The sequence below is a fragment of the Macrobrachium nipponense genome, chromosome 6 (assembly GCF_015104395.2).
Source record: "Macrobrachium nipponense isolate FS-2020 chromosome 6, ASM1510439v2, whole genome shotgun sequence".
NCBI lineage: Eukaryota > Metazoa > Arthropoda > Malacostraca > Decapoda > Palaemonidae > Macrobrachium > Macrobrachium nipponense.
Genome location: NC_061108.1, coordinates 81013284 through 81037612, shown reverse-complemented (window position 1 = coordinate 81037612; position 24329 = coordinate 81013284). Strand labels below are relative to the sequence as shown.

The window sequence follows — 24329 nt, the reverse complement described above, 5'->3', positions numbered from 1 at the left end:
TTTGCAAGACCTTTTTTCCACTTTCTGATTCTCTGAAACAAGATCCTTCTGCCTCTTGGTATGCATGAATGAGAGAGAGAGAGAGAGAGAGAGAGAGAGAGAGAGAGAGAGAGAGAGAGAGTTATCCGTATTTGAAAGAGTGAAATGGAAAGGTTATGATTTTTGTAATTACAGTTATATTATTATTATTGAAAATATTGATAAACATATATACACGTACCATAAACTCCCCCCCTCCCCCTCTTGTCACATTACTTGATATATTTGACAGCTGTTGGTCCTCTGTTTGGTACCTGGAGTTCATAAGAAAGATGCGTGAAGACTGGGATTTTCTTCATTCTTACATAATTTTTTTATTTATAAACTGAAATCTTACTAATTCACTTAAGTATTTTCTTTAATGAATTGATATTATTGCTGTTTACATTAATATTGATATTTAAAAATTAGTAAAAAAAAAAAAAAAAAAACATACATCTCTGTGAGAGAGAGATTAGAGGAGAAGAGAGAGATGATGCGATGAGAAGGAGAGAGAGAGAGAGAGAGAGAGAGAGAGAGAGAGAGAGAGAGATTTATCCTTATCTTGAAAGAGTGAAATGGAAAGATTATTTTAGTATTTCTGTAAAATATTATCACATAAGATTTTTGTAATTACAATTATTATCATTTGAAAATAATAGACATATTATACATACATGTACTATAAAAATCTCAAATCTCAGTAAAGAGAGAGAGAGAGAGAGAGAGAGAGAGAGAGAGAGAGAGAGAGAGTGTGTTACCCTTATTTAAAAAGAGTGAAATGGATAGATTATTGTATTTCTTTAAAATACTATCACATATGTATTTTTAAATTAGTTATAATAATAATATTATTATTATTATTGTGAAAATATTAATAAACATATACACATGTACCATAGAAATTCTCTCATCTCAGTAAGACCTTACAGACCTTACATCTTATTCTGGTTGCCCCAGGTCCCTCAATGTGAGGCACCTCTAATGTCTACCAGAGAGTTGCTAGTACATCTTCCGGTATATTTTGCATCTTCCAATCTTGGATGGTCTGGGATGCAGCTTAGACATTTGTCGAGGTTATTCTTAAACGCATCTACGCTCACTCCTGATATATTCCTCAGATGAGCTGGCAACGCATTGAATAGACGCTGCATTATCGATGCTGGTGCGTAGTGGATTAATGTCCTATGTGCTTTCCTTATTTTTCCTGGTATAGGTTTGGGCACTATTCATCTACCTTTGCTTGCTCTTTCTGATATTTTTAGCTCCATGATGTTTTCGGCAATTCCTTCTAACTGTTTCCATGCCTGAATTATCATGTAGAGTTCTCTTCTCCTTTCTAGAATATATAATTTTAAGGATTGTAGTCTTTCCCAGTAGTCAAGATCCTTAACTTCTTCTATTCTAGCTGTAAAGGATCGTACCATATCATATTGCAATATTCAAGAGGACTACGAACATATGTTTTATAAAGCACAATCATGCGTTCAGCTTTTCTTGTTTTGAAGTGCCGTAACAACATTCCCATTTTTGCTTTACATTTTGCCAACAGAATTGCTATTTGATCATTGCATAACATGTTCCTATTCAACATCACACCAAGGTCTTTAACTGCTTCCTTATTTGTGATTGCCTCATTGTTAGGTCCCCTATATGCATATAGCTTTCCTTCTCTGTCTCCATAATTTATTGATTCAAATTTATCAGAGTTAAATACCACCCTATTTACCTCTACCCAATTATATACTTTGTTAAGATCTCTTTGTAGCGCGTTCCTATCTTCATCACAAGTAATTTCTCTACTTATTCTTGTGTCAACAGCGAAACTACTCTCTACCGAGTCCTTAACATTACTGTCTATGTCTGCAATCATAATAACAAACAGTAATACAGCTAACACTGTACCTTGTGGCACACCGGATATTACATTAGCCTCATCCGATTTCTCATCGTTTGCAATAACTATCTGTTTTCTGTTGTGCAAAAATTCTTTTAACCATCTTCCTACTTTATCCACTATATTATGTTTTCTAATTTTTTTTGCTAATACATATATTATGATCTACCTTGTCAAAAGCTTTTTCAAAGTCTAGATAAACCACATCTGTTTCATTTCCGCTTTTCATATTTTTGTATATGTTCTCACAGTGGACTAACAGGGGGGGTTTGTGTACTTTTTCCGGGTACGAAACCATGTTGTCCTATATTAAACAAATCATTTTTTATTAAATGTTTCATAATATTTTCTTCATTACCCTTTCATACACTTTCATAATATGTGATGTTAGACTCACAGGCCTAAAACTACTTGCCTCTAGTCTTAATCCACTTTTGAAAGTAGGGGTAATATATGCTAATTTGTGATCATCATAAATCTTGCCTGTATATACACTTTGTCTTCATAATATTGCAAGTGGCTTTGCAATAGAATGAACTACTTTCTTTAACAAAATAGCAGGGACACCATCAGGCCCTGCTGCAGCTCCATTTTTAATTTCATTATTAGCCTGCACAATATCAGCTTCATTAATATCTATGTCTGCTAAATATTCATTATTTTCATCACTTACTTTTATATCATTATCTTCATTATCAATTCTAGGTGTGAATTCTCTCTTATATCATTCTGCCAATACAGTATGTTGCATATTTCCTTTTTTTCAATCGTTAATCTCCCTTCAATTTTTAGAGGGCCTATTTCTATTCTTCTTTTATTCATCTTTTTTGCATACAAATACAATATTTTGGGGTTTTGCTTGATATTTACTAGAGTTTTTTCTTCTAAGTCCCGTTTTTCATTTTCTTTTGATTGTACAATCTTTTGTTCTGCATCTTCTATCTTACTTTTTAGTTCGATCACTTTCCATGCATTTTTTTTCTTTTGAAAGACCTTTTTTCCACTTTCTGATTCTCTGGAACAAGATTCTTCTGCCTCTTGGTATGCATGACTGAGAGAGAGAGAGAGAGAGAGAGAGAGAGAGAGAGAGAGAGAGAGAGAGAGAGAGAGAGAGAGAGAGAGAGAGAGAGAGTTATCCGTATTTGAAAGAGTGAAATGGAAAGGTTATGATTTTTGTAATTACAGTTATATTATTATTATTTGAAAATATTGATAAACATATACACATGTACCATAAACTCCCCCCCTCCCCCTCTTGTCACATTACTTGATATATTTGACAGCTGTTGGTCCTCTGTTTGGTACCTGGAGTTCATAAGAAAGATGCATGAAGACTGGGATTTTCTTCATTCTTACATAATTTTTTTATTTATAAACTGAAATCTTGACATTATTGGTGTTTACATTAATATTGATATTTGAAAATTAATAAAAAAAAAAAACACATCTCTGAGAGAGAGAGAGAGAGAGAGAGAGAGAGAGAGAGATTTATCCTTATCTTGAAAGAGTGAAATGGAAAGATTATTCTAGTATTTCTGTACAATACTATCACATAAGATTTTTGTAATTACAATTATTATCATTTGAAAATATTAATAAACATATTATACATACATGTACTATAAAAAATCTCAAATCTCAGTAGAGAGAGAGAGAGAGAGAGAGAGAGAGAGAGAGAGAGAGAGAGAGAGACTACCTCCCCTCCAGTCACATTATGTGATATATTTGACAGCTGTTGGACCTCAGTTTGGTACCTGGAGCTCAAAAGAAAGATGCTGAAGACTGGGATTTCCTTCTTTCTTACATAATTTTTTAATTTATAAACTAAAATCTTACTAATTTACTATAGTATTTTCTTTAATGAATTGATTGCTCTTTACATTTATATTATTTGAAAATTAGTAAATCATTTATTTATCATACAGAAAACATACACCTCTGTAAGAAAGAGAGAAAGAGAATTACTATTGTTATGTGATATAATCTAATCTTATTAAACTTACTAATACAGTATTGATCAATATCAATATTTGAAAATTCGTAAATCACTTTTGTATCATAAAAATGTATTTAGTCATGATAATAACATCAAAATACACCAATTTGGGATTATTTATTGTCGGAAAAAACAGCGAATAGGCGAATTTCCCACAAATAATGGGTAGATAAGGTCCAGATAGAAATCCGCGAATCCGTGAGTCCGTGAATGCAAAGAACGCGAATACGGGGGGTCCACTGTATACTGTAGTATATTGTTTCAATACTTAATGCAATCATATTAAAACCAACAAAATGTCATGTAGCCTTCTAGTTGAATTGAGTTGAGTTGAAAATAGAATTTAAGCCAAAGGCCAAGTGATGGGACCTATGAGGTCATTCAGTGCTGAAATGGAAATTGTCAGTAAAAGGTTTGAAAGGTGCAACAGGAGGAAAACCTAGCAGTTGCACTATACATCAAGTGTTAAGAGAGGGTAGAAAGTACATAAGATGAAGAAAGAGAATATGAAAGGAGGTACAGTAAAAGGAATGAAAGTGGTTGCAGCTAAGGGCTGAAGGCACGGCTGCAAAGAACCTAAAGTAACGTCTACAGCACTCTGCATGAGGTCCACTGACGGCACTACTCCTCTATGGGGGTGCCCTACTAGTGTACAGGATTACCAAAAACACTGAAAACTAACAGCCTTTTTCTATATATGGAATTAAGATGAAATACTGTTAACTTTGTAAAATCATTACAATAACCCTGGCAACATTAATTTTTGCACAGGAAACTTTCAAATCTACCATCTACATTATCATCACCAGCTATTAAAAACCAGCTTTTCCATTCATATGATCATACAGAAAATAAGCTCCCTTAACTCTCTTCTACCTTTTGCAGTTTCTATCTTGGTCTCCATTAAATTATTTTTTACCATCAATTAAGAGTTCCACTAGAGAGTAATCTCTCATAACCTTATGTAGCAGGATTTCATATTGTGTGTATACTTCAAACAAAGTGTTAGGCTATACAAGACAAGGTTAAGTCTGCTGTGTGAACAAATTAAAACTTGGTTAAGATTAGCATGCTTTAGTCTTGTATCTCAGTTCCTTTCATTGCCATTTATATGAATCAAATGAACTACTTCTACTAAAAGAATATGTGATCCTCTTTATTTTCAAATAGATTCAGAGAGGCCATTATAAACCACAAGAACAAATTTGGATACAGTCTTACCTATTATGTCCAATGTGTTGAATTGTACAGATGCTAAAAGTAAAGCTCCAGTGCCTTGTTGAGATGGACAGTGGGAGGACACGTAGGTGATTTCTAAGGATATGAGAGCTTCAGAGTCTCTCATGTCTCGAACATCAGTGGGAGGCAGTGGCCCTCCTAGCCCATTAAAAGGTGATGACAAAAGTGGAGGCGATGGCAAACTTCGAGATGACTGGGGAGGTGACTGAGCTAGAAATTCAGAAATGCAAGTGATGTCGTTAATAAATTTATATCCAATGTAAATTATTTTTTTTTAATATTTCAATGACAGCAATACTGAGTTCAAGTAAAACATTATTTTACCTCTAGCAGCAGCATAAGAAGAGATTGCATGGCTAAGGATGAGAGGAGATGCAGGTTTGAAAGGTGCATTATGATCTGGGGATGCTGGTGAGACAGGAGAACAAGGTTCACTATCCAGCAAACTTCCACTTACACTATCCATGCTGAGAAAAAAAAATATACGATAAATCGGTGCATAACAAATTCAAATTTTAAGCAAGTAGAGTACATATTTATAACAGAAGTTATACTTTTTGTATCCTCAGAACAAAAGCCATACTTTACAGGCTATTGTAATCCTGTCTTAATTAATAAAAAAGTTTCTGAAACAGATATCAAGATCTTTTAAAGATGCTTCAAACACAAAATCAGTCAAGCTGCACTTGAATTCAATCTTTTAACCATAAATAGAGTAAAATAACCATGACATGAAATATGTTAATATATGGCTTCACAGTGCCATATTCAAATATAACTGCCACCTAATAGGCCAATTTTCTACATAAAAAAGAAAACAAACTTCAATTTTCAGCTTACCTTACATGTTTGTGACTGGCAACAAGAAGCTCAAAATCTGGCCCAAAAGTCTGCAGAGCATCCACTAATAGCAGTGAGTGAACGCTAAGAGTGGCTGTGGTGTCAAATGGTTTCTTGCTTAGATTTGCACGCACTCCTGTTACCTGAAGTTCAGCAATAGACCTACCACGTGCCTGAAGCTAATAAAGTAAGAGGGTCACTATTTAGAACAAAGTTTTCACAGACACACAAAATCCTATATAAAACTGTAATTAGTAGCTTCTGCCAATTATAATTTAATGGAATGTGGAAGTAATTAAAACATTTGACAGGATGATAAAAAATAAGAATTACTTATTAGCAAATGAAACAGTAGCATAGTTACCATCATTTCAGTGTTTCAGCTATATATTCCAGACAACAGTCACTTAACTACATGTACTGGGTAGTCAACCTAACCTACTCTAATGCCTCTGAACTGCTATGCATTTCAGGGACCGCAAGTTATCATTTTTCTCAAATATCTTTCAAACTAATTACTATTTGATCGAGATGGTACTTTGACACACTGTAAAAGATATCTGCTAATTTTTGGTAATATAGTGCATTGACAACTGGTGTTAGTTAAGGCATTTATTCTTGACTTTAAAAGCCAAAGTTACATGAGTCAGCAAGACTCATTTACAGATCGAATTTCCCTTTCGCTTCTCTCGTCTCTCTCTCTCTCCCTCGTCTCTCTCTATCTCTCTCTTCATCTCTCTCTCTCTCTCTCTCTCTCTCTCTCTCTCTCTCTCTCTCTCTTTCGTTATCACTGTTTTTCTCATCTTTCCCCCAAACACTACCTCTCTGTAATTTACAATATGCAATAAATACCACTTTCCATTATATTTTTCAATACCAGCAGATAATTGGAGTTCATAATGAAAAAGATAGTGGGTTTTGATGTAATGACCATAATAATGGTTCATTTTTACCAACGTTTTCTGTTAATAGTAGCATACTTTGATGCAAATAAAACTGTGATTTAATTTTGGCTACCTTACTTTACCTGCTCGTAGTCAACACATCGATACAAGGGGTTAAGGATGTGAGAGATTGTGTTAGTAGGTACATTATACAGAGTGAATTAAGGCCAAGAGAAAGAGAAGGTCTGCTCACTTCCATCCAAATCCACCAGAGTAAAAAAAGAAAAAAAAAGTATAATTTGGGGGAAAATACTATCACTACCATAATATCATTGTGTGTGTGTGTGTGTTTTTGTATTCATATCACACTACAATTTTGTTTCTACTAATCTAACCGCGCTGAGTTTAGTCAATGAAGAGTTTCCTGCATCCTGAATTATATTACATGTCATTAAAGTAAAGTGACACACTATTTTCATATACATACATACCTATTTTTGATAGGTTTCAAAATAAGATTTTACTTGTATCTATTAGGATTGGGAAAGTTTTTTATGAGTGCTACAAAACTAACATGTACGTGCCACATCTTTTGATTGTTTACCTTTACATAACCTTGCCCGCTCATTACATATACTATTTTTTGGTACTAGGACGAAATCCTCCTAAGGAAAAAATCCCCCCAGGGACAAAACCTCCCAAGGACAAAATCCCCACGGACAGTGAAGAACTTGACAAACTACTTCCTTCCCTAACAGTGCAATGACAGATTTGTAAAAGCAATGTTGAATACTTCATTTGAGTGCTTTCCTGAAACGGACATTAAGGGCTGCATCTTTCATTTGTGCCAAAATATTTATAGGAAAATAAAGGACTTTGGCTTTCAAAAGCATTATGATGACAATAATGATTTTCTCTTAAAATGAGGAAGGTAGCAGCCCTTGCCTTCATATCCCCCGGTTTCTGTTCGTGCAGCTTTTGAAAAGCTTTATGATACTATGCTGGAAGAAGCTTTGCCAACATTGGATTATTTTGAAGACAATTATATTGGCAGGCCATGTCGATGAGGACACAGAGAAGCGACATTTAGCATATCTCTTTGGAACATGCACTCTAAAACAAATGCTGAACTTAATCGTACGAATAATTTTGTCGAAAGATGGCATCAGAGCTTTGTATCATTTGCTGGGTGTTCCCATACAATCATCTGTAAGTTTATACGTCTTCTAGAACGAGAAATTAACTTTCAAAATGTTCAAATGGGTCCGTTTAAGGCTGGTGTCGCTACCGAACCACAGAGAAGGAAATTTAAGGATGCAGCATCACGAATTGTGCAAAAATACGAAGAAAATACATATTAAGATTTTCTTAGAGGCATTACGTTTAATTTAGGGTTTTAAATAAATATTTGACATTGACATATGATGTTTATCCGTTATTACAGCTAGTTTTCCTATTTAAAAACAAAATTACAACTAAATTTCCTTTAATAAATATGACCATTTTTCTAAAGTTTCACTTTTCTAAAAATGAAATTTTTTTTAATAAATTTGTATTTCATAGCTAACAAACCTGAGGTCTTAACAATAGAATATTTTCCAAGCTCTAGCTGGTAACCGGTTAAAACCAATCAAAAATTGTAAGCAAGGAATCTGTGAGATCTGGCAACTTCTGCACATACGAGGAGATAGCTGGTCAGAGACCGCGCACCCACTCTGTGACGCATCAAGTCTTTCCCCAACCAGGAACTATAACCAAAGATAAGGGGCGGCTAGAGGACGCCAGTAAAACGTTAAGACCTCCGGTTTGTTAGCTATGAAAAATACAAATGGATTACAAATTTGTCTTTTGTTCATATGCAGAACAAACCTTTGGTCTTAACAATAGGACAGACTTATACTTGGAGGGAGGCACAAGTATCCTAAACCAGCTGGGAGTTAAGCCACCTGACCACCCTTCCTAGAAGAACAAGTTCTAAAGAAGGTGGTCTAATCCCAGTGAGAAGATAGATAAACTTATATCTAGCAACTCAGCTGTCTGGGTTGAAATACAATGATATATGAGCAGATTCATTGCATCCAAGGAACAAAAGAAAATTCTGACTGTTCAATGTAACAAACCATATTAAGCATAGGGGTTTGTTACCACTCCTCACTCCCCCTTGCTAGAGAGAGAAGAGGATTTTGCTACTGAATAGAGGGTTTAACATTTCAAAAAAAATTAAGCAAAACAACTTTCACTATGTCTACCTTACTCACCCGTATCAGACCAGTCCCGCACATGACATGTCTACTCCTCAACCCAGCCATAGGAAGAAGAAAAGAACAAAGAGAAAGAAAGAGACCAGCCAACTCACTCATTCTCTCTCCCACAAAATCATCATAGGTAAGATACAAACTGCCCTATGAGGGGCACTTGGTGAATTACACAAATTGCTAGACAGCCACCACAGGGCCCAAGGAAAACGTTCAAAGACCTGGGGGCAATGTCTTTTAGGTCAAAAGAAGTGAACGTGAACTGACACAACCAGGAGTCAGCGTTCAAAATTGTATGAAGAGCAAAATTTTTCTTAAATGCCAGGGAAGAACTTATTCCTCTGACATCATGTGCTCTAGCCTGCACAGACTCAGTGACAGAACCATGAAGAGAGGAGTAAACCTGCTTAATCGCCTCACGTATCCAGAATGAAATAGTGTTCTTGGAAACTTCTTTTCTAGAACGACCAGTGCTAGCAAAAAGTCTACAACATCTAGGTCTTAGATAAAGATGTCCTTTTAAGATAGCATCAAAGGGCTCTGACAGGACAAAGCAAGAGCTCCTGTGGGTCGTTGTCTACAAAGTCATTCCAGTGATGGGAAAAAAAAAAAAATAAAATAAAAAAAGAGGTAAATCAGTTGTCATGCACCAAGGGATTCTGGGTCTTAGCCATGAATTCCAGGACAAACTTGAAGACCACAGACCCCCAACCCCTGGTATGTTTCACATTATAATTAAAGCCATGAAGCTCCCAAACTCTTTTCAACAAAGCCAAGTCTAAGAGGAAAACTGATGAATGATGCAAGGGCTCAAATGGGGCTCGAGTGAGACTTCTCAGGAAAAGCGAAACATCCCATGCGAGAGGCTCGAGTTCCCTTGGAGAACATGTCTGTTCAAAACTCCTTAACAAGAAGGAAATCTCCCTAGATGAAGAGGTGTCCATGCCTTTCAGACGTAACACTAAACCTTGTGCTGCTCTGTAGCCCCTGATAGCAGAAACAGAAAGACCTTTCTCATCCCTGAGGAAGATAAAAACATCTGCTATATGCTGAACAGAGGCTTTGAGTGGAGAGAAACCCTGTCAACGACACCAACCACAGTAAACTAATCCATGAAGAGACAGGGATTCTACTGAGTGGAGAAACCTTTCAACATATGGTTGGCAAAGAAGTTGCTGCCAGGGGGGAATCTCTTTTGGAACCTCTGACAGAAGAGACAGAAGTTCCAGGGACAACTCTAGTTGAGGCCACAGAGGAGCCACCAAAGTCATCCTAAGATTTTGAGAACTCATTACCCTGTTCAGAACTTGACGGATCAGGCTCCAACTTCTTGTTGAATCAAGCTGGAAAGAGGTCTAGCATAGGCCACCCCTGAACCTGAAAAAGCCTATCAGCCATGACCTGATGCAGAGACCACTCCGTGCCCAGGATTTGGTTCCGACAACTCAGTCTGTCGGCTACCACATTCCTCTTGCCTGGAATGTACCAGGCAGAGAGCTCCACCCAGTTGTCAATCAGCCACTGGTGTAACTCTACTGTCAACTAATAGAGGTGACGAGACACCAGACCCTGCTTGTTCACGTAGGCGACCACCATTGTGTTGTCCGACATCAGAACCAATGAATGACCTTCTACCATAACTCCCTCAGCCCCAGAAAAGCTGCCTTCAACTCCAAAACGTTGATGTGTAGTAGCTTGTCTTCCTCGAGGCATCTGAAAACAGAAGAAAGTCTGGAGGGGAAGAACACAGAGGGATTCCCATCGAGAGATTCTGATAGTCTAACCACCAATAAAGGTCTTGTTCCATCTCCTCAGACACAGGGCCTCTCTGTAGAGGGGAATCTCCCTCAGAGGACCAGAAGTCTTTCAGTCTCCATTGCAGAGACCAAAGATGAAGACGACCATGAGGGACCAGCTTCTCCAGAGAAAACAAAATCCCCAGAAGGACCTGCCACTGGTGAGCTGGCTGTTTGGGTTGTGACAGGAACTTTTGCGCCACTAACCGCAACTTCTCTAACCTCTGGTCCGATGGAAATATTCTCGACGCTCCTGTATCTATCAACATACCTAGGTAAAGAGCTTTCTGGCTGGGAACCAGATTTGACTTCTCTAGGTTTACCACTATGCCTAGCCCCTGAAAAACTTAAGAAGACGATCTCTGTCCTGAAGCAGTATCTTCCTGGAGCTTGCTAATACCAGCCAGTCATTGAGGTACCTTAACTGGCGAATCCCTTGAGCAGGGAAATTCCTGAATGCCTGGGCACATGCATTGATGAGGCCTTGAAGACTTGGTGGAATCCATAATAAGGAGAACAATCACACACAAACACACTTAAAAGAAAGAAACATGGGCACAAATCAACCGGCTTGGAAGGAGAGCAACAGAGTAGCATCTACTCTCCAAGGCGGTTAAGGAAAGACTTGACACGTCATGGAGTGGGTGTGTGGTCTCTGACCAGCTATCACCTCGTACGCACAGGAGTTACCAGATCTCAAAGATTCCTTGCTTTCTTTGATTTTTAACCAGTTATCAGCTAGCACTTGGAAAATATCCTATTGTTAAGTCTGAATGTTTGTTCCGCATATGAACAATATTTCTATTGTAAAGAAAGACCATTGTTAAGGTGACTAGAACTGTATAAGCACACAAAAATTAAATAAATAAATAAAAACAAGCGAATGTACTACTATTTCAATAAGATATTATTAAACAAGGTAATCCATAAAGGCCATTGTTATTACATTATATATGATTTTTAGTTACGATAACGAGAACTACCTTACGTGTTAATGACCTTTTGTATTTTGCTCAAAGGAATTTAGACTTAAGGGGGATTTTGTCCTGGGGGGGGGGGGGGGGGGGTGGGGGGGGGGGGGGGGGGGGGGGGTGGGGGGGGGAATTTTGTCCTTGGGGGATTTTGTCGCAGTGAATGTCAACAAAATGCTTTGTTAGAATGTATTTTGTTAGTCATAATGTTTTCTTGTATTAATCATGTTTTTAATAATTTTTCATTAAAATGCTTAAGGCTTGTAAGGTAAGAATTATGAAGTATTTACTGTGGTCAGGTATGTATCCCCTAGTATACCTGCCCTTTTTATAGTTACTGTTAGGGACACAATCAATCTAAGTGGGTTGCACTGAAGTAGATACTACTGTACTTTCTTTCACTTCATAACCAACATTCATCCTTCACCAAATAGTCCATTTATCACAAAGGCAGATAGAAACTATTATTTTTCAGGCTTCCAGAGATTTTTCATCTAGAAATAAGTCTCCTGTTCCAGATAGTACTACAGTCTCCTGATTCCACCTCTGGTAGCATTTCAGGCTGAAGTAGATCACTTCTAGGTAAACTGTCAGCACCTGTTTCTATATGTAACTCTATTTCTGGCAACAAGATCTCTTCAAAGTCTTCTTAACTTCTAGACATAAGCCTCCTGTTCCTTCAATAAACAGGTACTGCTACTGCTTCTGTGCACACACTCAATTGCAATCTCCCCATGGATTCAGATCAAGATTTGATATTGTAGTATCTTTAATATATCCAACTTCAGCTCATGTTTTTCTACTTGGTGTTCTAGCAACCAGCCTCAACACCAACCACTGACAATGCTCAAAACAACACTTCATGTAAAAGAAAAGCTCTACATCAAAAATTTACCTAGACATGCTCTGCTTTGGACCTTACATTTTCCTTATCACCCCAACTCTTGCTAAAGTTTCCTTATCAAAGTTTAGATCTTTATATATGCCAGTCAATGATCTGTCTTTCCACCTTCTTGCAAAACTCACCTCTCATCTAACAGCAATGAACATGATAAATTCCAGCTTACCAATCATTAAATTAGCTCCTGCATTCCCAAATAGTGAAGTGCTATTGTCATTCTAGCCAAGACAACAAGATTTCATAGTGATTTTGACTAGGTTCAAAAATCCATCCAAAAAATTTTATTTTCTTGCATCAAATAAAGGAACTGATTTCTAATGTATAGATTCACTTAATCACCGATAACAGTAAGGCTGGCTAAAAATATTTTATTACATATATATTAGAAAGTACTCAATGAAAAAATGCACAGCAATAATGTATTAGCAGAAGAGTGGTATGGATGGATGGATTATGAAATTTAGGGACAAGCCCAAGCACTGGGACCTATAAATATCTAATAAAATGGAAGATCAAAAACAAATGTCAACAAAATTCTAAGCCTTATTCACTACAATAAAAAGAAACATACCTCAAGTGACAGCTTGTCAACTGTAAACTGAACAACAAGCAATTTCCCTTCATCTGTAGGAGAAATACTGCCTTTGTCTGAATCCTCCGAAATTGGATCATCAGTGGCCAACACTGTGCTGGGCTGTGTTGCAGTGCTACTGCTATCTGCAGAATCTGCTGAATCCATTCGCCTAGAATAAATCATTATTAGGGAAGATAAGTTCTGAAACTCAATGAAACTGCTCAAATATTAACTACAACACTCACAATTCCAGACTTGTAACTTGTTATATCTACTGAATATCCATACCCATTCATTACAAAAACATTCTCAAATTATATTTTTGCATTACCAAGCCATTTTCCTAGCAGTAAATCAACTCTAAGAAATAACAGCAAAAATATACTACTGCATTTTTATATTAACTGATGAATCAAGAATGAGCACTGCACAAAAAAAATTCTACATCAGCCACTTCATACCTGTAAAGATGATGAATAGAGATGCAAATCAAGCCACATTATGTACACAGAGAAATTAACCTCTATCATACATATAATTTTGCTTATCAAAAATATGAAGATCCTTTCTTTCCAGTACCTCTTTCACTCAATTTATCCTGCATTTATAAATGCTCCTCTGTTCTTACCCTCTAAAATGACTGAATTACACTCTCTTTTATATCTACTTATTGTCTTCTAACCTTCCTCAAATGACTGAATCATTTCAAAACACTCTGATCTAACCCTCACTTTTACACTAACTTTTCCACAACTTCTAGTAAGCCCTCATTCCTCACTCTTACAGCTCTTTTCCACCACATACACTACATATTTTTCACTTCAGCTGTTCCAACCTTTTTTCTAACTTTCACATTTAACATCAACACTTCACTTTCCTGAAGGAGGGGTGACTCAACAATCCCTTCATATAGTATTCCTCCCTTAGGTAACATACACTCAAAGTCACAGACAAATTTTTAACAGCAACAGATCCATTGCATTTACTTTCAAATACCTTTGTGAATCAACTGTTTCCATTCTTTTACCATACCTAGCAACATTCATTAACCATCAAAGTCTGAGCTAAATATATAATAAGAAGACCCCTCGAAAGGGCAATTTTATGGATGGCTAATTTATATAAAAAAATCAATGGAAAGAAGATATGGATATGCACATGGTATAAGGAAAAAAATTAAAAAAGGTGAAGGTCAGTCGTCCGAGAGCGACGAGGGGTGGTCAGAGGACCCCACCCCACCTAACATGCACCCATTCACGGCAGCACCTGGGCTCACCGTACCTGTTCCTCTCACTGCTCTGGGGTTGATTCAGCTGTTCCTTACACGGGAATTGCTGGAATACCTGGTAGCAGAGACGGCGGACTATGCTTGTTACTGCCGTGACGAACTACGGACGACATTGTCGTATCACTGGCGGGGATGCAACCTCACTGACATGGCGCATTTTTTGGGGCTCCACATTTTTTTTGGTATGATTGATGCCTGCTGCCGACGTCAGGCAATATTGGAGGCAGAATTTTTTTTTTAAGTACCCCCAATGTGCCCGGCGCTATGCTCCGTGATAGTTTCTTGGCGTTGGACAGGCATTTCAACGCCTTCAACCGAAGGGCCATACCTCGGAATAACCCCGATTGCCTCATCTTAGTCCGCCCAGTGTTGGAGTACATTCGTGAACGGTGCAAAATTCTCGTGGTTCCTGGCAAGAACCTTTCTTTGGATGAGGGGATGATGCCTTACAAAGGACGTCTTAGCATTAAAGTGTATAACACCAAGAAGCCGAAGAAATATGGAGTGAAACTTTTTTTTATTACGGAGTCCAACACTGGATACGTCATGGACTTCTCGGTGTATTCTGGGGTCTTCTCCATGCTGTGTGACACTGTGTTCAGTCTTGTGGATCGTTTCCGTAACCAGGGATACCACCTGTTTATGGATAATTACTATAACTCGATATCCCTGGCCCAGGAACTGTATGAAGAAGGTGTGCACGTCAGTGGTACCCTTCGGTTGGTGCGTGGGGCCCAGAATGTCCTCAAGAGGTTCGCTAGCCAGCCGCAATATCTGGCAAAAGGAGAGACAGTGGTGGCGGAAGGGAGCTGTCTTCATCATCTGTTGGAAGGGGGTCCGACTCATTCCCATGATTACGACGAGTCATGAACCCATCCAAGAAGAGATCGTCCAGCGGAAGAAGACACGTCGGCAGGGCCGAGTTATGTATGAGGGGTTTTGTGTCGAGCGGCCTACCGTCATTGGGCACTATAATAGGCACTTGGGAGGAGTTGATCTCTTTGATCAACTCATCCAGTATTATCCCTTCACCAGGAGAACCAGGAAGTGGACGCAGAAGCTCCTCAAATACATTCTTCAGTTGACCCTCCAGAATGCCTACATCCTTACTGTGGGTACTACAATCCAGACCTCCAGAGGTTGTCCCACATCCAGTTTCTCGAAGTAGGCGGGAATGCCGTCATCAACTTTAATCCCGATGAGTGGCCTTCCATCACTGCCCCCCTGCCCCGAGCTGCAGATCTGCCCCTAAAGGAAAGGGCAGAAGTTAGTGGGGCCAACTTTGGTTGTCCTGCTCCTGCCGCTGCTACCGCCGCCGCCGCCACTGCTGCCACTGCTGCCGCCGCCGCTGCCGCTGCCACCCCTGCTGCTGACGCCCCTGCTACTGCCGCCCCCCCTCAGATTACGACTTCTCGTCGGATAGCGGACCCTGTGTGTCGGCTGCAGCCAGGGGATCACACACTGGAGCTCCTACAAGGGCGTAGGCAGAAACGGTGCCGAGTGTGCCATATGAATGGCAGAAGGAGAGACACCCGGTTCTTCTGTCGCACCTGCAATATAGCTCTTTGCAGGTTCGGGGAGTGTGACCGCAAATACCACAATGTGTTTGTATATTGGAGTGCGATTGACGTAGCGACAGCGGAGGGCACAGAGGGCCGCCGAAGGGCGGCGGCCCATCAGCAGTAAGGGCGCGCGTCTCTCTCCTCCACCTGTACCTCGTCATGTCGAGAGGAAAAAAATGCAAGACTCTTCAATGGAGGAGGGACAAAACAAGAATAGTACGAAGAGTCAGGATTACAAGTGAGTATTCTGCATTTATTCTATATTTAGTTTTATATTTATTACAAGTTTTTATATACCATCTGTATTTATTGATGTATTTTATATGTTATTTCAAAGGTAAGTCTTACCCGCATTCCTTTTAGTTACGTATTCGTACCAGAATAGAAAAATGTAATATTATATATATATATATATATATATATATATATATATATATATATATATATATATATATATATATATAATATATATATATATATATATATATTTGGTAGGCAAAAAATCTAACATTCTAGTAATATTCAATCATTTATCTTCATTTTGAAACAAATTGGAAGTCTCTAGCACAATATTTTGATTTATGGTGAATTTTTGAAAAGAAACTTTTTCTTTCCCTAAGCGTGTAGATTCTCCGCTGCAAATCTCCGAAATGCTTACATCGCATTCTCATAATATTTGTTCCGTTTCATATTAGCTGTTTCATAGTTTTATATATGAAAATATGCGAAATTTCATGTAGAATACAACCAAAAACAATTGAAGGTTGCAGCTTTTCTCATTTTTGAAATATTTGCATATAAATAACAATAAATAGAAAAAAATCGACATTTGGTCAACTTTGACTCGACCGAAATGGTCGAAAAACGCAATTGTAAGCTAAAACTCTTACAGTCTAGTAATATTCAATTATTTATCTTCATTTTGAAACAAATTGGAAGTCTCTAGTACAATATTTCGATTTATGGTGAATTTTTGAAAAAACCTTTTTCCTTCCTTAAGCGTGCGGATTCTCCGCCGCAAATCTCCGAAATGCTTACTTCGCATTCTCGTAATATTTGCTCTGTTTCATATTAGCTGTTTTTCTTAGAGATGTATATATGAAAATGTGCACAATTTCATGTAAAATCCAACAAAAAATAATTGAAGGTCATAGTTTTTCTCATTTTTGAAATATTTGCATATAAATAACGATAAATAGAAATAAATCAACGTTCGGTCAACTTTGACTCGACCGAATGATCGAAAAATGCAATTGTAAGCTAAAATTCTTACAGTCTAGTAATATTCAATCATTTATCCTCATTTTGAAATAAAATTGAAGTCTCTAGCACAATATTTAGATATAGGGTGAATTTAAAAAAAAAAAAAAACTTTTTCTTTCCCTCCGTGCGCGGATTCTCCGCCGCAAATCTCGAAAATGCTTATGTCGCATTCTTGTAATATTGGCTCCGTTTCATATTAGCCATTTCATAGAGTTTTATATATGAAAATTTGCGCAATTTCACGTAGAATACAACTAAAAACAATTGAAGGTCGTAGCTTTTCTCATTTTTGAAATATTTGCATATAAATAACAATATATAGAAAAAAATCGACGCTTGGTCAACTTTGACTCGACCGAAATGGTGGAAAAACGCAATTGTAAGCTAAAACTTTTACTCTCTAGTAATATTCAATCATTTATCTTCATTTTGAAACAAATTGGAAGTCTTTAGCACAATATTTTGATTTATGGTGATATTTTGAAAAAAACTTTTTCCTTCCCTCAGCGCGCAGATTCTCCGCCGCAAACCTTTGAAATGTTTATGTCGCATTCTCGTAATATTTGCTCCGTTTCATATTAGCCATTTCATAGAGTTTTATATATGAAAATGTGCGTAATTTCATGTAAAATAAAAAAGGGATTTTGACGTAAGGAAAAATCTATTTCTGGGCGATTGGTTCGTGTCGCCAGCGAAATCCCGCCCTGCCCATCCCATCGCTCAAGATTGTCTGCTAACTTCAGGATGGCCACCAGAGGCGCAGCAGTTGGCAGCATGGGATGGAGTAGTAGTAGTTGCTGCCCACTCTGTGGGTCGGCTCCCCTCTTGTGGGGATTTTGTAGTGGGAGATTTCTATTGGCAAGCGGTTCGTGGTAGTGGTCTCACTCGCCATAGTGTTCATACCGACACCCTCTTGGAGGGTGAGCGAGTCAGTTGTACTGACCTTTTCTTTATTTTATTTATTCTCTGGTATGTGTTAGTACATTTACCTTAGAAATAATGGATTAAAGGATATTTCGCTGGCGACACGAACCAATCGCCCAGAAATAGATTTTTCCTTACGTCAAAATCCCTTTTCTGGGCTCAGTTCGTGTCGCTGCGCGAAATCGTACCAGAGAAATAGCACAAGATTGTAAAGAATAAAATCAAATAGACAAAAGGGGTCTCAAATAAAAGATAACATAAAATAAAGAAATATAATTGCTAATAGATATACATATACACAATGATACAAACATAGAAATATTACTTAAATTTAACTTAACGCTAATAATATTTCTTAAAATTAACTTAAATTTAACACATATACAGGGCTAACATGGAATATGTGTCGAAATCAGTATCTGTGTATAGATATTATGTACAAAGGACTCAAAGCAATTATAACAATAAATTGAATAGAACAAACTTTAATAATAACATAAAAAGGGAATGTATATGACTTAATATACAAAACCCGTAACCATTGTAAATACGATGTGTCCCCTAGCATAAAAATAAGGGGATCACATCCAAGAGATCATTATATACAATCAATTGTGAGTGACCCTAGCAAAAAAATAAGGGGCACCCACTATACCATCATAAGAGCAGCTAAGACTCAAGGTAAACGTAGATGAACATGGCAGGTATAGACGAACTGTTGGGCGAGATAGGTAGAAAGGAGGACTGGATCTTCTACTAAAGATTAAGCAGAGTCGGGGGAAACTATGTTACCCGCCGCAACTGCTGAAAATTTCAGAGCTTCCAAGGACTTTAAGTAATGACGCTTAAATACTGTCGGCGATTTCCATCCAGTATATTTTTTCAACTCATCGAAATTCATATGTTGGAAATAGTTAATTGAGGTGGCTACTGCCCTGACATCATGTGCTTTAGGGAAGGAGTCAGGATTGGCTTGCTTAATAAAGTACAGGATCTGCTGCCTGATGCCTTTAATAGATAAAGTACCACCTTTTTCTCTCTTAAAGAGAGGGCCCGATGAGGATGAGGAGGTCCTGGACAGAAAGGCTCGTAAGGTCGATACTGGGCAAAGAGAAATATCTTGTGGAAGGGGTACAACCTTCCATGGTTCCCACCTCATCAAAGGATCTTCATTCTTTGCTATAAAACTACGTTCCGGAGAAAGTAGCACTTCCCCTGTGGGAAGAAATTTAACATGATCCGGATCCCTGGATAATGCCGACAGTTCTGAAATTCTAGCTCCTGAAGCCAAGCTTAATAAAAATAGAGTTTTTCTTAAGAGCATTATAAATGAACATGTGTCATTATCAGTTTCTGAAGCCAGCTTTAGAACATCATTTAAGAACCATGATACTGACGTAGGCCTTACAGAAGGTCTAAGTCTAGCACAAGCCTTGGGAATAGACGAGAAGTAGGAGTCTGTCAAGTCTATGCTGAAACCAAATTGAAAAATCTTTTTCAAGGCTGACTTGTTTGTTGTAATAGTGCTAGCTGCTAAGCCTTTTTCAAATAAAGATCTGAAAAAGGATATAGCTGAATTGATTGTCATGATTCTAATATCTGATTCTCTCAGGAAGGTTGCTAACTTTTTGACTGCAGCATCATACTGTCTCAAAGTTGAATCTCTTTTATCAGATTCCAAGAAGAGAATATTTTGAGGATCAATATTTGCATCTCTTTTAGCTGCAAACTTCATGAAATCCATAAAGTTAGGGTTTTGAGAATTCCTGAGGAAGCGAACACAGTCTTCGTTTGCACTGACTGGGAGAGCCTGGGATTGGGAATTCGAAGAGGACGAAGACCCAGTTCCAGAATTAGAGGGTACCAATTGCTCTTCGGCCAGTCTGGGGCTACTAGAGCCACTTGACCCTTGAACGTCCTGAGTTTGTTCAGCACCTTCATGAGAAGATTCACTGGAGGGAAGACATAAATCTTCTCCCAGTTGTTCCAGTCAAGGGCCAGGGCGTCCGTGGCATAGGCCAGAGGGTCCAGGTTGGGTGCCACATAACATGGGAGTTTGTGGTTCGCTTGGGATGCGAAGAGATCCACTTGCAGACCTGGAACTCTCTGAAGAATCCACTGGAACGAACTGTTGTCCAGTGACCATTCCGACTCCAGAGGAACTGATCGGGATAGAGCATCTGCTATGACGTTTCTCACTCCAGCTATATGGGTGGAGGAGAGGTGCCAACTGAACTTGTCCGCCAGGGAGAAGATGGCTACCATGACATGATTTAGATGACGTGATTTGGAGCCTCCCCTGTTTATACAATGGACTACCACTGCGCTGTCTAAGACTAGCTTTATGTGGGAGTTCTTTGGCGGACGTAGCCTTTTTAGAGTCAAGAACACCGCCATTGCTTCCAGTACGTTTATGTGAAGCTGACGGAACTGGGGTGACCAAGTTCCTTGAACCTTCTTGAACTGAGAATATCCTCCCCAACCGCTTAACGAAGCGTCTGTGTGGATGGTAATCCCGGGGAGGAGGAAACTGAAGGGGTACTGATATTGACAAGTTCTTGACTTTTGCCCAAGGGCGTAGACGATTTCGTAGAATCTGAGGGACTGAGGATAATTTGTCCCTGGACCTGACATTTGCTCGTGAGCGCCAGATTCTGGTTAGGTCTTTCAGTTTGGCTTTCATCAAGATGTTTGTCACTGATGCAAACTGGAGTGAACCCAGAATCCTTTCCTGGGTTCTCCTTGAAGCAAGTTTGTGTCCTAGAAATTGCTTTACTGACTTCGCTATTTCTTTCCTCTTGGCTGATGGAATCGACAGAGTATGGGAGGATAGATTCCATTGAATGCCCAGCCACTGAAAGTTTGACTCCGGAGTGAGTCTTGATTTGGTCCTGTTTATCTTGAAGCCTAGATATTCCAGGAACCGGATTACTTTCAGTGTTGCTTTGTGACATTCCTCGACTGTTGGAGCCCAAATTAGCCAATCGTCGAGATACGCTACTACCATAATCCCTTGCGATCTTAGTTGTTGGACGACCACTTCCGCCAACTTCGTGAACACCCTGGGTGCTACGTTGAGACCGAAGGGAACTACCTTGAAGGAGAATGCCTGATCTCCTATCTTGAAGCCCAGATACAGGCGAAAGTGTCTTGCAATAGGGATATGATAGTATGCGTCTGTAAGATCGATAGAGGTGGTGACGGCCCCACGGGGAAGTAAGGTCCGCACCTGCGAGATGGTGAGCATCTTGAACTTGTCGCAGCGAATGGCCAAGTTTAAACGGGACAAGTCTAAGATTACCCTTCTTTTTTGTGAGCCTTTCTTTGGAACGCTGAACAAGCGCCCTTGAAACTTTAATCTGTTGACTCTCGCTACTGCTCCTTTCTGAAGGAGGTCCTCCGCATACTCCGTCAATTCTTTGGATGGAAGTTGGCGGAAAGGTCTGGGTGGGGGCGGATTCGCCACCCAACTCCAACCCAGGCCTTTCGACACAATGCTTTGTGCCCATTTGCTGAATCCCCACCGGTGGCGGAAGAGAAACAGCCTCCCTCCTACCTGGAAGTCCTCATTGATGTTGGTAGCCTCCGCGGCCTCCCCTGAAGTGTTTTCCTCTATTAAGGGACCCTCCCGATCCTCTCTGACGAAAGGATCGCTTACCTTCTGCCTCCCTTACCCGAGCGGTCATACTGCTGAAAGGCCTGGCCTTCGAACACTTGGTTGAAGGCTGGGGAGACAGCGTAAGAGGTGGAAGGTTGAGGCTGGGGGGGAAATCACATAAATAGGCTGTGATTGGGCCTTGGAGGTAGAGGGTTTGGCTGCCTGCACCAACGGAACAGCCGAAACAGATTGGGCAAACCGTTGCTGTTTCTTTTGGTAAGGCTGGAAACGTCTGGGTTTCTTCTGAGCCTTACCCCTGACAGCTTGATCTTGGCGTCTCTTTGCAGTGAGACCCCAACGATCCTTAAGGCTTTGGTTAAGCCTCGTAGCCTCTGCCTGGACCTCCTTTACCATTGCATCTGGGAAGAGGTCTGCACCCCAGATGTTTGATGAAAGCAACTTATTCGGTTCATGCCGAATAGTTGCTTCCTGGAGGACATGCTTCCGACAGTTTGTTCTGGCTGTGGCGAACTCGAACATGTCAGACTGCACCGTTTGAGTCAGTGACTTGGTGATCAGCTTGAACAGTGGCTCGGAACCATAAGAAATGGTAGCCATCTCAGTCATGGCCATGGTGTTGAGAGACCTGGCCAGCCTAGACTTGGCATCAAACTCTGCCTGAATGAGGCTGTCTGGGAGTCTAGGCAGCTTCTCACCAAACTGCTCCATAGCACAGTCTGGTTTGAGTTTGCCCGCAGAAAAAGTGTTGGGCAGGTCTTCCCACAAATCTCCGGTTGAGGGAAGTAAAGGAGATGTAGGGTCCGCTTCCTTTAGCTGCGGTAACGAGTCCCCCTTTTGGGCCGCTGGAATAGTGACCGTAGCAATCTTTGTAAGGAAAGGAAGCGGAGTACCCTCTTCCATTGTGAAGATTGTGAATGGACTCTTAAAAGGCTGTATTTTAGTGTTTGAACAATCCATGTCCTCTAAGCACCTGAGCCATTCTCTTTGAGCCTGGTCACGTGAATAGAGGACTGTCTCTTTAGGGACCTTATCATCTCGCGTCATGGCAGCGGCGGTGAGCCTGGCGTAGAAACCGATGAACGGCGGTTGGAGATCTTCCGGGTAGAACTCGAAGTCCTCAATCCTTCGAGTTCCACACTCCGGGATAGAAATAAGCCCGTCTTGGAAGGGGGCGTATGACGCCACTCTCCAGGGATTGTTCATAGTGAACGGAGGCAGAGAGTCATGTGGTGGCAGCTGAGCTATCCCTGTGCCGAAAGGTGGGGGAGTAGCTAGCAGAGCTTGGCTTAGTCCGGCGATAATGTTATCCTGGGAGTTGATCCTATCAGACAACCGGGAGAACATCTGTTCCATACTGTTCTTGAGAGACCCAACCAGATCCCCCATGTGTTGCAACAGGCCAGCATTGGGATCCAAAGCCGGAGCTGCTGCGGAGGTGGACGGGTAGCTCTGAACAGGAACCAAAGGAAGTGGAGAAACGGTTGACTCCGCTGGAGTGTGTGATCTCTCCTTGGAGGATCTACTCCTTGAGGATTTGGAGCCGGACCCAGAAGCTCTAGACCTCTCTGCTCCGGGGTTTGTAGCCGGAGACTTGCGAGATGTTGACGCCGACGACGTCTTTTTAGACGACGACGACGTCTTACTCAAGGTTTTAACCACCGTTTGTCCTTTGACCTTAGGTCTAACAGAAGCATCAGGAGAATATAAAGCTCAGCTCCTGTAAAGCCTTGGAAGGAAGCTGGAAAGTTTGCAGGAGTAGAAGATCCAGTGGCGCCCAAGGGAAGCCCTTGGGCGTCCAACGTACTCAACTCGACCAACAGGTCGTCAACACCTACCATCGGTTCAATGTTTAAGTCCAGTGTCGCGACTTCCGACGAGATGTCTTGGCCTGGTTCAGTCAACGAAGCGGCGAGCTGCTGCTGAATTACCGCAATAGTCGGGGCCGCCTCTGCTGGGTCGACGTAGCCCGTTGACTTGCCGCCGGGGAAGATCAGGACCGCCAACCTCTTCTCAAGTATGTAGCTGACCCTTGGCGGCGTTCTTCCCAAAACCGCCGACCCAGGCCCGCAGGGTTGCCAGTGCGGTGTCTCTAACAGTGGGAGCCTGGAAGAGAGGGTATTTGTTAGTTTTTTAAGATTAAACTTAAAATTAAAACTTAAGTAAAAGGTTAACTTAAAATTATAGAGGATGCGAGATCCCATATAAAATTAGCTTAAGTTTAAGATAAGAGATTAAAATTAAACTTAAGAACTATAACCTTGTAGGGATTGGCTAACGGAGTTGGAAATACTTACCCCGTCTA

At 39.9% G+C, this 24329-nt stretch overlaps 1 protein-coding gene across 4 annotated transcripts in view; it reads right to left on the bottom strand.

The window, feature by feature from the left end:
• Window positions 1-24329, bottom strand: part of LOC135216276 (intermembrane lipid transfer protein VPS13D-like) — a 999641-nt gene that overhangs the window by 749531 nt on the left and 225781 nt on the right. For all 4 annotated transcript variants that reach the window (XM_064251439.1, XM_064251442.1, XM_064251440.1 and 1 more), the window contains exons 15-18: window positions 13369-13540; window positions 5991-6169; window positions 5475-5617; window positions 5133-5360 (exon numbers count right to left, since the gene is read on the bottom strand). In XM_064251439.1, the coding sequence (XP_064107509.1) occupies window positions 5133-5360; window positions 5475-5617; window positions 5991-6169; window positions 13369-13540 (722 nt within the window). The remainder of the gene's footprint in view (window positions 1-5132; window positions 5361-5474; window positions 5618-5990; window positions 6170-13368; window positions 13541-24329) is intronic.